This window comes from Bombyx mandarina, chromosome 11 (assembly GCF_030267445.1).
Source record: "Bombyx mandarina strain Sakado chromosome 11, ASM3026744v2".
Taxonomy (NCBI): domain Eukaryota; kingdom Metazoa; phylum Arthropoda; class Insecta; order Lepidoptera; family Bombycidae; genus Bombyx; species Bombyx mandarina.
This window is the reverse complement of record NC_143218.1, coordinates 9,740,552-9,757,995: the sequence shown is the minus strand read 5'-3', so window position 1 is coordinate 9,757,995 and position 17,444 is coordinate 9,740,552. Positions and strand designations below refer to the sequence as shown.

The following is a 17,444-nucleotide window of genomic DNA, read 5'->3' as shown; positions in this document are numbered from 1 at the left end:
AAAAATTGACCAATCAGAGCCAAACACACGTTCGACGCTGCCACGTCAAGTTTGGCAAAGGGAATGAAGTGGCGCTTTTCGGCATTTTACAGAGTTCCGTCTTCTGAGTAGGCTAGCAAAAAGGTGCCGATAATATCGCAATGCGTGTTTTAATTTTCACGGCTATAGCCCTGCTAGGGCTCGCTCTCGGAGATGAAGTGCCCACTGAAGAAAATGTGCTCGTTTTGAGTAAAGCTAACTTTGAAACTGTAATTTCAACCACGGAGTACATTTTAGTTGAATTCTGTAAGTAAAACTGACTTAATACTTGTTTTTCTATGAAATATTTATAATTTTATTTCATTTTCATGCTGCAATTAAAATCCATCTGTAACTGGATAAATGTGTTTAGTAGACACATTAAAACTCGGCCGGCCGGTACCTGTATCACATCGCACGTCACAGTGTCATGACTATCGCTCATGTTCTTCATACAGATGCTCCATGGTGCGGCCACTGCAAGTCTCTGGCGCCGGAATACGCCAAGGCAGCCACAAAGCTGGCTGAAGAAGAATCTCCTATCAAACTAGCGAAAGTTGACGCAACTCAAGAACAGGATCTCGCCGAGAGCTACGGTGTACGAGGATACCCGACTCTCAAATTCTTCAGGAATGGCAGTCCTATCGACTATTCAGGTGAGCATCAAGAATTGTTGTAAATGTACACATTTTTTTTTTCAATTTTATCTTAGTTATTTAATATAACACAATAATATCCAATCTTAAAATATAATTTATGTGTGCATAATCTTAAGCAAAATTTAAATTCAGATATTTAGGCACCGTCTAAAGTTTTAGCGCTCTACATTTCATTAGGTATGCTGATAAATTATTCAACAGTAGTCTTAATGTATAGCAATTATTTCGTTTTCCAATTGAGTAGTTGATGAACATATAAATAATGATTGCCTAACAATTAAAACATAAAAATAATGTTAATCAATAACCATGTGTAAAACAGGTGGTCGTCAAGCTGATGACATCATCAGTTGGCTGAAGAAGAAGACTGGCCCCCCTGCTGTTGAGGTCACCTCTGCTGAACAGGCTAAAGAACTTATTGATGCCAATACTGTTATTGTATTTGGTTTCTTTTCGGACCAGAGCTCAGCCAGAGCCAAAACTTTCCTTTCAACTGCTCAAGTTGTTGATGACCAAGTATTTGCTATTGTCAGCGATGAGAAAGTGATCAAGGAGTTGGAGGCTGAAGATGAAGATGTTGTGCTTTTCAAGAACGTAAGAAAAAAACTCAAACATTTATCAAAAATATCATTCTTCATTTAAATTAATATAATAATTTCCATTTGGTACTGATTATATCGAAAATTGGTCAATGTATAACTATAATTTATTTGAGTGCTAACAATATAATTTTTATCCAAAGATGAGAGAATCTTATTTTGACACTTGGCTAGTAACTGCAATGTAAAAATGTTAACCGACAGATACTTACAACATCAGTTAAACTTTGAAAATAATAAGAGCATTAAAATATATATTATAAGATATAAATATATTATTTTATATTATGCATAAGAAAATCTTGAATTGTAATTGTCCTGAAGTCACCCATGTTGTTATAATATACCATATTTTAATAATGTAAATCCTTGAACTAGTAGAATTATTTTGTCACCTAAAAATAACTTCAAATAAATCAAGATTTTATAACATTTTAGTACATCTGATTGAGAATTCAGGGTTATTTTGAAAGTGTCTCATAGTGCTTATTTGCTATTTATAAACATGGAAATATGAGAAACTACAAAAAAAATATCCTACTGAAAATATTTCTGAATGAACATATAGTGATGTTTCCCAAGTGCTCATGAGCACATCCTCCTTCTTGTGAGGATTGTGGAGAATACCCTGCAGTAGGTACCGGCTTGGCTGTGCCCCTGGCATTGCTGACATCCATTTTTGACGGTGGCGTCTTAACATCATATCGACCAAATGTTTGTCTGCCTATAATGACAATAAAAAAAATACTACATACATATAACATAACAAATTTAAATTGTAAAATTTGTTAATAGTTCGAAGAGAAACGTGTCAAATATGAAGATGAAGAAATCACTGAGGATCTGCTCAATGCTTGGGTGTTTGTCCAGAGCATGCCTACTATTGTTGAATTCTCGCATGAAACTGCTTCCAAGATCTTTGGTGGAAAGATCAAATACCACCTTCTTATCTTCTTATCCAAGGTAAGAATAAATTATGTTATTTATCAAACAGACATTGAAATATTGCAATCTGAAACATTCGAATAAGAGTATGTACAAGTTAAAATTATGCTACCGATGAGTAAGAAAATGTAAAAGTAAGTTAAATTTATTGACTGTTAAAATGTAAATTTTCTTGATAGTTTATATTGCTAAAAAGTATTTTAATTACTTATCAATTCGAAGTAAGAAATTCTGTTTTGAATTGGAACCGATTCTAATATATTGTTTTGAAATTATGGATTTCTATGTCCGCCATTTTTATAATAGGTGTCTATAATAGGTTCTATGTTATTTAATCAATTGACATAGAACTGATAAGCTGAAATCCGAGGAAAATAATTTTTTTAATATAAACCTGTGTGAAATTTAATATTGCAAGTATTAGATCTGTAGTTATCAAAGATTCTTATGAGAGTAGATGAAGTGAACACCAAAATTATAATTTGTCAAATATGGCTTGATAAGTGAGATGGTTCCCAGAATAATCATTCTAGAGTTTTATTCGATAAATCAATTATTAAACAAAGTTGAAAAGAAAAATTTGACACTGCCCACGTATCGAGCTACATTTAACAAACTATAGTTACTAACAGTTTTTTATTAATCAAAATCTTTAGTGGATATAGAAATAACAGATAGGTATGCCTGTTGTCATGCTCGCATTAAATTTAAACATTATTATAATAAGGTCAAATGAAGTCAAGAAAGTTAATAATAAAAAAAACCCAGTTACTGTGTACAATGATAACGTTATCAATGCACAAAGAGCATCATTATGGACTTAATTAAATACTCAAACGAACTGAACTGTGTGCTTAGTGCGAGTTTTTAACGTTCTCGACAGTGTAAAAGTAACTTATATTTGTATGCAGTTGGAACAGCGCCCTTAGCGGCAAACGTTTCAACTCCATACAAATTTGATTTGACTTCTACGCTATCGAGAACTTAAAAAACTCGCACTAAGCACACTGAACGATGGCTCCCCTCGGTGTTACACCGTAACATAATATTTCCTTTAAACGCCTTTGCGTTTACCAAAGCCATGCGTTATCACACATAAATTGTGCATAGCGCAACTAAACTGCCTTTGGAGATTAATACGGTAAAAATTCCAAATAAGTTTATTAGTTTCTTACTAAATTCATAATACTACAATACTTAGGTTTGCATTTAAAAAAATTTTTTTTTCAAAAGCTATTCGAAGTGAAAGTATAGAAATTTTTCAGTATCAATAGACAGGCAGCAACATTGATCATTGTGAATTGCCATGAATAAATAATCGGTGCTGACAACACTGGTTTGATCGCGAGGTTTTCTAACGGTATTTCGTGTCAATGAGTAACCTATTTTCTATCTGTACATAAAAGTCATTTAAGATCACGAAAGTAGATAGACGATACTTCACAGAGCTTGCACTTTCACTGCCACGTGATTGTGTGAACGACGCGAGTGACCTTTAACTGTTGAACTTTCACGGATAAGACGCCGTATCGAAAGCACAATTCGAATATTTTTAAAAGATAAAACGCAAACATGATAAACACATACTATCGTACTTTTAATTCACTGTAGTTTGATTGTTAAATAATTATTAATAATCTCCTCATGAATTATGTTAATTTCTTTTATATGTACATCTGTGTTTTAACTTTATGATTTTAGTTTAATTTTATGATACATATTTACTATTGAATTTTTACGGCTTACGTTTCTAAGATGATACGCGGTTAAAAAAAAAGATTTGTCAGTTGATTTATTTTTAAAGACTGAGATTTTGAAATTTGATACATCATCCTTGTGCACATAGTCAACTAGACATGAGTCGTTCGTGTGCTTTTTTGCCTATCTGGTTTCCTGTATATTAATTAGTCTGTCGGAAACGGTGATAAAATTCATTCCAATTTAACATATAGATGTACCTACATGTAATGTCATTCAATATGCGTGGTCTAATTTCAATCGTAACTCCAATTTCTATAGAAATTGACAATTCTACATTGCTGTATTCATTACGAGTTCTTCGTAACGTAGAGCAAATTAATATTTCAAGAATATCTAAAAATATTTTCATCCGCTCGATATTTCTTTCTTGATCTATTCGGGTCCTCAATTTAAATTGCATTTTGGAAATGCATGTTTCATTTTGTTTCATATAAATCGAGTGAACATTAATGATGTTTGAGAAGCCCGGTGTATTCGTATCGATCGGTGCAATAATACGGCAGTTTAAAAAAAACTATTGTCGCGTTAATAAATGAACATCATTATAATAAACATGAAATCGGCAAAAATATTAAACTGTGGTAGGCGTCGTATTGTGAGTCCGTACGGGTAGCTACCACCGTTTTGCTCATTTTGGTTGCTAAGCAGAAGGCAACCGCTGTATAGTATAATTAGACTTTATCTAACGGTGGTGACATATCAAAATCGACATTTCCTATATATAATGAACGTATATAACCATTTAGCACCATATGGTCCGTGAGTTTGTTTTTAATTCGTTATAATCACTTTTTGAACTATGATAAAAGTTCCACACATTTTAAAATTTTGATAATATTTTAATATTAAATCATTACATTAAAATGCCCGGAGGGATTAGTAAATTTGTGAAAAATAATATTCATATTGTAAAATCTAAAATAACAAAAAATTATGTATTACATATATGTAATTAAATAGTAGTTTTAGTAGATTTACCTTATAACGTTTACAATGGGTCGCGTTATATAGTGCTCAAAATATTATTTCAAAAACTACGTGCAAAATTTGGTTCATTCAATTACCCGACTAATATAGAAAGCCTATCTCTTCATTAACCAATCAGAACAAATTATTTCTGAAAAAAAAAAACCTGATCTTGAAGCTGTCGTTCGTTTACAGTGTTATTTAAAATTGCACTATAAACAAACGTGGATAACGTTTAAAATCGCCTACGTGATTGTCTTAATATTGACGTAGGAAGGTAATCGTCCGGACGGGGCCGATGAACCCTGTCAGCATTCGGTAGCTATAACGGTGCTCCGACGTATCGAATGTATATTAGATGCAACCTTCAGCAATGACTAGTGTTATTTGGGGCCGTCAGCGCAAAAGTGACCTAAGCTTACCATAGTTATTATGCAGCAATGAGGTTTAAGTTTTCATGAAATTGAATTAGAGTAAGCAAAAAAACAATACACGCAGAAATAATGTTTACAAAATCAACTGTTGTTATCTGTGGGTGAAACTATGGATAGGCCGGTTTTGCATCAAAATTTATTATATTTTTAATAAATTACAATATACATAATATAAGCATGATTATGAAAAAATGTGGATTAGGCCACTTTTACGCTGATGGCCTCAATTATAAAATAGTGTAAATTTAGCTCAAAGTGCAAGCAAACTCACGCACAGACATTGAATATAAATTTTATAGCAATAAGATGAGCGGTATGCCGTATATGACGAAAGCGAATCCTAATTTTTTGCGTTTCGATCAATAAAAAATACGACACTACGCAAAGCTTGTACTGACTAAGGCATAATGTAGGACCACTCGAGTGAATACTATCTTAAACCTATTTGCTTGTTTCTCCCGCGAATCAGTCAAGCGTTTGGATTTAAAGGCCGGGACATCCGGAGCTCTGACCTCAGGTCTCAGGTGGCCACATTTACTTTATTTACTTCTAGAGCATTTAATATAGGTAGATAGATATACACAATTAAAAAAAACTGAACTTGGTGAAAATTGCTTTGAAAGATTCCGTTACGTACGTACGTACCTAAGTGTTAAGTTAAATCTTTAAAGGGTTATTGATAAAGAATAATTCTCATCTACTACAGTTTGAAAAAGAAACCTAGTTTTAAATAAATTGAACTATTTATATTTATGTGTCGGAGAAACCGCACTATTAACACCATCGTCAGACATCATAGCGGCAAATTGGGTGATATCGAGTTAAGAGAAATATTGAGTACACAAAACACGTTTGTTGTCTTAGAGCAATTTAGAAATCTTCTCTTGACGTTAGCAAACAAAAACGAATGACAGTTCTAGGGCGGAGGCACCGCTCTTCAAGACGGCTGGTTATGTTAAGTGTAAAAATGGCGTCTACGCTCGCCTTCATCGGCTAGGCTCTGTCGTAGCACGAAGTTAGCCGAGTTCCGACCACATCGCGGTCGTGTTGTCACCTCTCGGGAATCGTGCCGAGTTTCGTTTTGCTACCAAACTAATGACCGTCTCCGACATATTATGTGTTAACGTTACGTGACCAACGCAACGGTGGCCCAACTCCGTTCGCGAGAAGCTGGAATAGCCCCTTAAGCTACTAGGGAATAGGTGGGGGGGGGGGGGAGTTGGCCTCGTTCATACCGAAAGTAAAAGTTAATCTTTTTTTTTCTTTTTTCTGTACGACTTTTCGTGACGCCAACGAATAATTTTCGTGTATTTGTTTAGAAAAATGGCGACTTCGAGAAATACCTTGAGGATTTGAAGCCGGTCGCAAAGACCTACCGCGACAGGATCATGACCGTCGCCATCGATGCCGACGAAGATGAACACCAAAGGTAACGTTTTCTTTTATTGCTTAGTGGGTGGACGTGATTACAGCCCACCTGGTGTTAGGTGGTTACTGGAGCCCGTAGACATCTACAACGTAAATGCGCCACCCACCTTGCGATACAAGTTTTAAGGTTTCAAGTATAGTTACAGCGGCTGCCCCACCCTTCAAACCGAAACGCATTACTGCTTCACGGCAGGAATAAGCAGAGCGGTGGTACCTATCCGCGCGGACTCGCAAGAGGTCCTACCACCAGTAACGTTTAAAGGTCTAAACTGAACACATTATCAGTATACCGGCTGTTCTTGTTAGTTTTTACTGGAGCTAGGGCGTCCTATTTTTGCCGTGAAGTAGTAATGCCTTTCGGTTGGAAGGGTGGATTAGCCGCTGTACTGTAAAAACTGGGACTTAGAACTAATGTGTCAAGGTGGGCAGCGGCATTTTCTTTGTTGATACCTATGAGTTCCAGTAACATCTTAACAATAATCTAAATAATAAAAATAATAATAAAAAATCCGAAGCACTAATAAAGGGAGGACGTAAAAACTTGAGAAAGTGTTTTTTTTTACTTTCATGTTCATCAACTGTCACATTACTTAAACTTTTCTGTGACTGACAAGCTTGGAGAAACGATACACATAAATATTAGAAACCAGATTATACTACATCAATAGTGGTCGATTAATGCAGATTGAATACCTACTGTCATTTTCATGTACTGATAATTGTTACTTTAAAAAAAAAACTGTCGAAGGACGCGTTTTAAAACGTGTTAGGTACCTAACAACGGTAATCGTGATAGGATAACCACGAATTTCGTTTTAATCTAATCAAATCTAAAATAAATTCAATCAATCCGATGCTATCACCGAAATCCACGTATAGCGATAAAATGCTATGTGAATTTGAAATTTTAAATCAAATTCCATGCCTACATCCGAGAGGCGGGTCTGGCTGGTCCGGCGTAATTTGAGCCCGCACTTAGGTAGGTACCTATACGGTTCTGCCTATTTCCGCCGTGGTCGGTCATGCGTTAAAGTTTGTAGTGAGCAACATTCACGGCTATTTAATAAGAAAGACCCATAGACCCAGCCCAGTGAGTTTTTTGCCGGATCTTCTCAGTGGGCCGCGATTCCGATCCGTTTTTAGATTCTGCGAAGCACTGCTCTTGTTAGGGCCCGTGTTAGGAAGCTTTCTCAGGTTGAGTCCATGAGATCACCTGCCAGTCAGTGCGTAGCTGGAATGGCCCCCAGATTTGTCTTAGTGGATGGAGTAGTATTTATTATTTCGTACGCAAAAGCACGTTTAAAATATACGTTTCTAATGGAAACCACATCGAAATAGCTTTAAAATGACGTAGATGACGTTCATGATATATTGAGAGGCATTAGGAAGAGTGGGTGAGCACCGGAAACATCTCTCTCTCTCTCACACACACACACCGACGTCCGCACCTAATATTGATGACGTCACGAACCAACATGTGGATCCAATAAGGTTGATAAATTTCAACGATTTCAAAGCGAAAAATCCTTTGATTTGTTGAAACACGAAAACAGTAAATAATATGGAGTAAATTCGATTTCACGTGCAGTGCGTTCGATAAATGGAGTCTATATGAAACATCAAATCGATTTTCACGGCCTATTTAAATAATAGCGTATTTTAAAACAGCCTTTTTCAGCTTAATTGACACACTTTTTTTTGTTTTCTTTAAATTAGGATCTTGGAGTTCTTCGGCATGAAGAAGGATGAGGTTCCATCTGCTCGTCTGATCGCCCTTGAACAAGACATGGCCAAATACAAGCCCAGCAGTAATGAGCTGTCGCCTAACGCTATTGAGGTAAAATTTTAAAAATATATATTCATAAGTTAGTTCTGCTGTGCTCGACTACGACCTGCGTTGATTAAAAACATTATTTTGTTCCATCTATCTGTTGTACATTGACGCTAATGTATGAGAAAAGTTCATTGACGGCAATGCATGAGAAACGTCTGATAAGTCTGAGATCTCGACAAACACACAAACATAAAATGTTATATTTTTTCAGTATATCCAATGTCGAGTATATAAATAATGTATTTTGCGTACTATTGAGATTTAATTTCGTCTTTCTACGATAAATAAATATGATCAAGGAAATTATTATTTCAAAACCTAGTATTCGATAAAAGCCAGATGTGAATGCCAAAAGATTATCAGTAATTTGAAAACAAAGAGTACAAAAAAAAGGATAATAATTATTTTAAAAAATATTGAAATTCAACTTCCAGAGCGATATATACATTAGTAAATCAATCTTAACAACGAGACCGGCTTGACCATAATTAAAAAGTATTTTCAAAATAACGGAGAAATCTGGGAACATATCAAAAATTGAGATACTTGAGACCTTAGAACTTATATCTCAAGGTGGGTGGCGCATTTACGTCGTAGATGTCTATGGGCTCCAGTAACCGCTTAACACCAGGTGGGCTGTGAGCTCGTCCACTCATATAAGCAATAAAAAAAAATAAAAAAAAATTTATACAATCGAACATTGAACCTTCTCCTTTTTGGATATTGGTTTAAAATAAAAGTTGAACTATTTATCCTACATTTTTGAAGTTGCCTAGATTGTTTTTCACGTTGCTCGTTCAAATTAAGTAAAATTGCAAGTATCACTTATCGCCTTATCATACAAACAGTTTACGATATAATGAGGCAGTTTGTTTGTCACGCTTCGACCGTGTTTCATAAATGTGTTAAAACAGTCGTATGTTATCAATGCGTTATTACTTACACTCTTGCATTATATAGACGGGGAAGCCATTTAAAGTTTAAAATTTGGAAAAAATATCATAACAAAAAAACTTTGTCAGCTATTTCAATGGAGTAAACTTAATTGATGTTCAATTAAAAACATCAATTCACATTTGATTCGATTTAATGACATAAGAAAATAAAATTTCACGTGTTTAATTGCTTGAGAATTTCGTTAAAAAAAAGGAATCGTTCATGACAATAACCATGTCCGTACGATCATGTACGGCGAACAGACTGCTTGTTGCTCGTGTGTACAATTTGCTCTCATCGGAGAGTGGTATTAAAAGATATGTTTTAAAATTCTATACCAAGTTAAAAGAAAGTAGACAAAATTTTTTAATATTTTTTTATTAATAGTTTTCGAAACGAAATTCAAACTACACGTATATATTATGATGATGGAGTTATTTAGACAAATATTGTAAATAAGTATTTATGCGCCGCGCCGCGCGCGTGTGTTCGTTGATCCGAGCATCAGCTGTTTTTGATTTTGTGTTTCATTGCTGTTTTTTTTTTTTAGTAAAGTAATGTACACACCTATTTTTTATGAAACTACCGTTTCATTTAGCTGTACTAAGGTGATGGAGCGTAAATAATGCTAATAAAACGTTTTAAAATATGATAATTTTTTTAGTCAGGATCTATTTTTTTCCGTCCCATCATCAAAGGTGTCATTATTAATAATAATAGTCATTGCATTTATTTACTCCACAATACAAATAAATTTTCAATTAATATGACATAAAAATTCTAATTCTAAACAATATTACAATATATTATATTAACAGTGTAGATAAAAAGGCCGAGGCTCAACTTTGTGATAGCTGAAACTATCGGTGTTATTCTGCCGCTGCCTGTAATCTTAATCTATAAACTTAAATTTAATAATAACTAAATTTAAAATTATGTGGCATAATCTACAGAATCCCTCCCTCCGCACTTTGCTGTTTAAGTAGAAATTTCTTATAAAAGTATCAGTACTATCGTCTGTCTTCGTTTTCGGAAGCGCTCTACTAACACCCAGTATATATTTTTTTGTTGGTTTCTCAAGTTTTCCGGAGATTTTAATAGCGAAAGCTTCAGTTACACGTATAGTTTTCTTTGTAGGAATTCGTTCAATCGTTCTTCGACGGCACCCTGAAGCAGCATCTGCTGAGCGAAGACCTGCCCGCGGACTGGGCCGCCAAACCCGTCAAAGTGCTCGTCGCCGCCAACTTCGACGAAGTCGTCTTCGACACAACTAAGAAGGTCCTCGTCGAATTCTACGCTCCTTGGTAAGTCGATCGATCAAATCACTTTCGACCTTTTTCTTTTTGCTCTTTTCTCATTAGAGAGAGAGAGAGAGAGAATACACTTTATTGCACAACAAAACACAATTTACATTCAACAAACAGTAAAAAAAAATATAATAATATACATTTGTACAATTCGTCATTATGTCGTATTTTCGCATTAAAAGTGTACAATTTCCAAAAATATTCGAAATTGAGTTAATATGTGGAATCATTTGGTATCTATAACCATATTTTTCTCATAAATACTATCAAAAGAGCGTTGTTTAGTTTTAGTTCTTTTTTCTTTTTCTATTAACAAAATTAATAATTTTGTCTTGCTTTAAAAGACAGATAATGTAACTGGTAAAAAATAAAAAATAAATGTTGCAAAGATGATTAATATTAAAAATATATCACATGGTAAACCTTTAAATCACAATCCTATAAAATTAGTAAGTTTTGAGGTTACGCAGTTTTAACGCGAGAAGACGATGTGGGCACGTTCCAGCATATTCTCTTATTCCATTCAGACCTATCATACGTCATCTCTGCACTCACAATTTTCTCTCTCGCATATCCTCTTTCCCTTCTTTTTTTTTCCTACCTAAGCTGATAGCCTTGAGTAGCTATATCAGCGGAACCTTAACTAGTAGGTGAGCTCATAGGGTTTAAACCTGAAAACATTGCTAACACGAACCCTAGCAAGAGCCGTGCTTCGCAGAATCTACCACCGGATCGGAAACGCGACCCACTGAGAAGATCCGGCGAGAAACTCAGTGGGCTGTGCCTGAGGGCTAATTTACTCGTCGAGCCCTTCGTCGCAAGCGACAGGTTCGACGAGAACGATGACCGGTGTTTGAGGTACCTAAAAGCACCACTAGTGGATCGGGAGGACTTCTTTCACACAGCCCATTCAAGTCTTTATACGTCCCCCCTTCTCTTTACATTACCGATCACTTTCGTACCCAGAGTCCTTTTGCTCACATGATCATCCTTTATTCGCATAACGTGCTCATACCACGTTAATTTTTTTTCACGACCTTACTGTCGTATTAATGCAGCGAATCGGAACACGTAAAATGTCAGTTAAGCAACGTATATTTTAATTTATATATTCAAAACGGGATAATGAAAAAATGATTTAAGGTAGGTAGGTATATAATTTATTATGATTTCTCGATAAATTAACGTAATGTCATGTTTTTCTGTGAATCACAAAGCGCGTTAATTTTAGTAACGTCTCAGCTATCAGTTTGAATGTACTTTTGAGTGATTTGTTGTGGTAAGTTCAGGTTTCGTTTTCGCGATTTTCTGTGACCACATTGCTGGTACCTATGACGCTAGCCCATCCAAACCAGTAGTCTCCCACTTGAGCGTATGGAAAACTCCAGAAATTAATAGAACCTCTGATTTACTTTTTGCCATGTGGTTACAATTTCTTCTAAAGCCTATATGTATTCATTGGGTCGATATTTCGAATGGTGTTCAAATCGGAGTCATTTGGTAGATTATAGTCTATTGGCTTCTAAATTGCTGGGAGTTTTCATGTCTCGACACAGAATGTGTTTTACAAAAAACAAGACCAGGCCTTGCTTGGAGAATACTGCTCCGTCTCCAACATATCAGATATTATCTTCATTTGACTATACAGAAGAGAGTTGTTCGAATTGTCGATAATTAATCAAAAGACTTCGATTCTCTGCGTGTTTTATACCGTTTGTTCCAAGGGCAATGCTCCGAGGAATTGTTATAGAGGATCACATAATCTCTATTTTATCATAGCTCCACTGACGACCGTAGTAAAATTACTTAGAGTTGCCTGGAAACACTCCTTTACAGAGCGTCCCCACTGATATCTTTTGCCGCGTACTGAATTAAACATGTTTTTCTTCAAACGAAGTTTGCTCAGCTATGACCTAGCTAGCATTTCTGATTTCTTTAAACACAGTTATTAGCTCACCAGACGATTTCAACCTTAATGACAGTTTTCATTTAAAATAATAAGATTACTTGTATTGTTGAGAAGCATTCAGGTAAATTGCGTAATACCGCGTCCTTACTCCAGGACAAGGTCGATTGTCTCTATGTGATGTAGAGCCAATATGTAATCTAACATAATATGACACGTCTATTATGAGATCTCTATAATAAAATTTACACAAGTGCTATTAATTCAGTTCGTTAAGGTGTTATTCAGTTGATTTCGTACGAACAATTAATTTTTATTTGCCGACAGAATGTGACAATTTTATTATGACTTGTTCACTGGTTCGGAAAATGAAATGTTTATTTTTATTACAATATGAAAGGCAGGATTTTTATTTTAATGAAATGATAATGAGGCTATTGTTTGTTTTCGTCATTTATCACATAGATATAGTAAGTAATATGAAATGAAAAACCAAAATAGTTTTTAACCGTATTAATTAATATTAGATTAACTTTATGTTTTTATGTTAAAGTAAAATTATAATAATCAAAATTCAAATTCCGGTAACATATTAATGTTTAAGATTGTCAATTTCAGTTAAGTTTTTTAATTTTTATTTTATCAAGATTACCTTAATTATCGATTGATAATAATCATTGTTTGTTATAAATAACAAACAGTTATTGTATTTCCATGAACGATAAGGATAGTAGTAATATTGCTTTAATCATCCTTGAAAGAATCGCTTGCCAGATCACAAACATGCAAAGTGGCCTATCTTCATACTAGCGCGAGATTGTCGCTTCGACACATAAGATAATTCTAGATTGTTCTAATATTAAAAAGAAAACAGGTTCAGGTACATTTAGTGAAATGACGTGTAAGTTCACCGTTAATCGGACCCCTATTGTACTGTGAACCATTGCTCGTGCTAGGGCTAGTGTTAGCAACGTCCTCAGGTTAGAGCCCCGTGAGCTCACTTACTCGCTCAGCTACGCTAGCCTAAGTAACCTCTAAAGGCTACCAGCTTAGGTAGGAAAAAAAAACCTATTGTTTCGCTCTCATCTCCCAGAGTACTTGTCTCCCAACATAAGAGCATTTAATTTTGTTTTATAGGTGCGGCCACTGCAAACAGCTGGTCCCTATCTACGACAAACTCGGCGAGCACTTTGAGAACGACGATGACGTCATCATTGCCAAAATCGACGCCACCGCCAACGAACTGGAACACACCAAGATCACGTCCTTCCCAACGATCAAACTTTACAGCAAGGACAACCAGGTGAGAGATGTGATTCAGACGAAATATACGAGCTAACAAGTGTGCTAGTAAAGTAATGAAGGGTTTTATCAGTAATTTTTTTTTCTCATACGTCATTATAGAGTTTAAGTCCTATGGTGGCCATATAAATGAATAAAATTCATTAATTTGAAAATTCAATTAACACAATTTGTACTGAAAATGAACTTGAAAGATGTCTTTCTTTTATTTTAACAGCCTACAAGAATTACTACTTACTACTAGCACTAGGTTAAAGCATTAAAAAAAAAACATACGATTCTCAAAGTTTCGATATTGAATATTAAAAAATATTGTTTGTATTTTTTTTTAAAATGAATATTGTTTTGTTCAGGTCCACGACTACAACGGCGAGAGGACACTGGCCGGCCTCACTAAGTTCGTTGAGACCGACGGTGAAGGCGCCGAGCCAGTACCTTCTGTGGTGAGTTCTCATAATTTATTTCTTTGTTTTAGATATATTTAGCACGTTGACTGCGTTTTATTCGCGACTAGTCCCTAATGCCGCAGTCAAAACTTGATGCGTAAGGCGACAAGTCCACATTTCTATAAGTATGGGTACATTAGAAAACATTTTTGAGGCCTATAAGGTCTCATAGCGTAAACAAATCCAGTTTTGCCTTGGAAAGACCTCATACGTACTGGCGAAAAATCCCTCATATAGTCTCGATGCTAAAATAATAGTTTTATTAAAAAAAATCCTAAATGCGTCGATAGTGTGGAAACCAACATTAAAGACTTAATTTATAATTTTAATCATATGTGAATAAAAAAAGGTGGAGTTTTTATATTCGTCTGTACTTTCTTTAAATGTGTTATCACAGAACTTTAGGTGATCTGATTTTAAATATTCTTTTTTTTATATCCTCGTGCTTCTTTCCCTCCTCGTGGTCCCTTTTACATTTTATTAGGTTCTAACTAGTAATTTTCGAGTCATTCTTAAGAATTCACAATTTAAATTCGACTACATTGATAATATTATTTTTTACTGGTGGTAGGACCTCTTGTGAGTCCGCACGGGCAGGTACCACCACCCTGCTTATTTCTGTCTCCTCCTCGTTGAAGGGTTGGGCTGCCCTTGTAACTATATTGAGACTTTAGAACTCATATCTCAAGGTCGGTGGGGGAATTTACGTTGTAGATGCCTATCGGCTCCGGCAACCACTTAACGCCAGATGGGCTGTGACCTCGTCCACACATCTATGCAATAAAAATAAAAACATTTTAAGTTGCTGAAGTCAATTTTCATTATTTGTTGCATGTTGTTTTAAACATAAACCACAAAACAAAACAAGTCAAACGCTATCATTAAACCATTAATTAGTATTAATACGCATAACATACAATAAGCCGGTACATTTGATTTGTAATTTCTGTAACGCTGTGTGTTTGTTTTCGTCATGCGCGTTCTGTAATTGTACGCTTTCAGTTAATGATACGGTTTGGTTAAATTATTATAGAACTTGTAACTTTGTTACATTTACATTTTGAAAATTACTTCTTCAATATATTTAATGTAATAATAATACTGATGACATTAGCTTTTAAGTGACTTGTGAAGTTATTATGTACTAGCCGTACCCGTCCGCTTCGCTGGGCATTTAAAATTAACATTATTATTTCTCACCCCCCACAAAGATTCTCAACATTAACGCCCCCGTAACTGCTGTAGGGAGTCCAACACTCATATAAATATTAGCCTATCCATTAAGTATATTATGTATTTTCTACTTTGATACCAAGTTTCAAGTCAATCGGATGCATGTTTCAGTAGTTATAACGGAACATCCGTAAAAACCACTGTAGATTTACATATTAGTATAGATGCTAAATTTGTCGAATTGAATTTTTTCTAGTGTTATTTAATGTCGTTTTCTTTCGCAGACCGAATTCGAAGAGGAGGAAGATGTGCCTGCCAGAGACGAGTTATAAACACTTGGCCGCGGCGCCCTCTTATGAGACTTCCATAGAATAGTACTGTATAGTTATAATTATTTACTTTTTATACTTACAAATATCTGCATTTTGTTCGCTAGACTGTTTGTTGAATTGTTCTCTAAATTGTGTTGAAGTTGTTTGTCTATTGATGTCGTTTCTCAACCTTTTACTACGTAATTGATATTAAAATATTCAAAGTTTGACTACGCCCCCTCTCGCTACCTTTTAGTTCTAATTTAACAAAAATCTAAGATCCAAATCGACTGCCGTTAAATATTTCGAATGCGAATCTTATTTTATGACACGTTGCGACGAAAGTTTGAGAAACGATGGCATATTCTATAGGGTTGTTAGTTACATACGCACTTGATAATTTATGTCGAACATTCGTACAACCAGTGACCAGAGAGAGAGAGATAGAGAGAGTACACATGAAACTGATTATCCGCTTCATCTATGGACACGGATCTCGTGCGAACTGTTGAACTTAATTTAAATGCTGTTTCTGTTCGTGACTCCTTTGTGACGTCAGCGTCGTTAGTTGTAGCAGCTGTATTTATAATTTCTGTATCATAATGATCGTCTTAACATTCCTTAGTACAAAGATTAGTTACATCGAACAAGTACGTGTTTTACACTCGTAGATAATATTGGCGATTATTTTGTACTTCTTTTTATATTATAACCATCACAAGAAATAGATTAAGATAAGATCCAGTTAGAAAAATACTAAGTTGTATTTTTGTAATAATTTTTTTTTAAACTAGACCTTCTGAAACTTAATACTTGTGTATCTCAAATTGGATATGTAATTTTCTATATGTCATTTTTATTGTAAATAATCAGGACAGCGTATCTGCCAAAACTTTTGTGTATCAGTTGTAGATACAGAAATTGATAAATAAAATGAATAAAAAATGATTATAATAAAATGTTTTTATTTTTTACGCCCTTTTGATCAAATGTTCTATACGGAATCTTTATGCTTATATGGTTGAATGCCTCATATAATGTAATCAGTCACTGGGGCCCATAGACATAACAGCTTGTATATTGTTGTGCAATAGTATTGCGTAAGCTGTCGCACCCTTCAAGCCGAAGCACACGGCTGCTTTGTGGTAGAAATAGACAAGATGTTAAGTACCCACTCATGTGTGTTAACAATACGTCCTGGTATATAATGCAGTAAATGCTGGACGGTGATAAATGATACGCTGGAACAGTACTCGAGAAAGTTGGTAACCGATGTCCGATGAATTATTCGCATTTTAACACTAGAAGAGGATGTTTCTACCCTATGCCAACAAAACAAATGTAGAAGATTTAAAACTTGTGTTAACAATTAGTTAGGAATTCAGCAACATTATGTCATCGGGTCAAAAGTAGCCTTAT

At 35.0% G+C, this 17,444-nt stretch overlaps 1 protein-coding gene across 1 annotated transcript; it reads left to right on the top strand.

Annotated features, from left to right (window-relative positions):
* Positions 1-62: 62 nt before the first annotated feature.
* Pdi (protein disulfide isomerase) lies at positions 63-16,984 on the top strand. The gene is made up of 10 exons (XM_028173254.2): positions 63-285; positions 477-674; positions 1,000-1,271; positions 2,072-2,239; positions 6,702-6,811; positions 8,527-8,647; positions 10,718-10,884; positions 13,931-14,096; positions 14,449-14,538; positions 15,999-16,984. Exons 1-10 carry the CDS (start codon positions 141-143, stop codon positions 16,044-16,046), a joined length of 1,485 nt encoding a protein of 494 aa, XP_028029055.1. The 5' UTR covers positions 63-140; the 3' UTR covers positions 16,047-16,984.
* Positions 16,985-17,444: the final 460 nt, after the last annotated feature.

Bases quoted from the DNA above. Each gene is read 5' to 3' on its own strand.
- Pdi (XM_028173254.2), top strand. From the start codon at position 141: ATGCGTGTTTTAATTTTCACGGCTATAGCCCTGCTAGGGCTCGCTCTC. The intron at 6,812-8,526 runs GTAACGTTTTCT...TCTTTAAATTAG, and splicing joins GACGAAGATGAACACCAAAG to GATCTTGGAGTTCTTCGGCA. The intron at 14,539-15,998 runs GTGAGTTCTCAT...TTTCTTTCGCAG, and splicing joins CCGAGCCAGTACCTTCTGTG to ACCGAATTCGAAGAGGAGGA.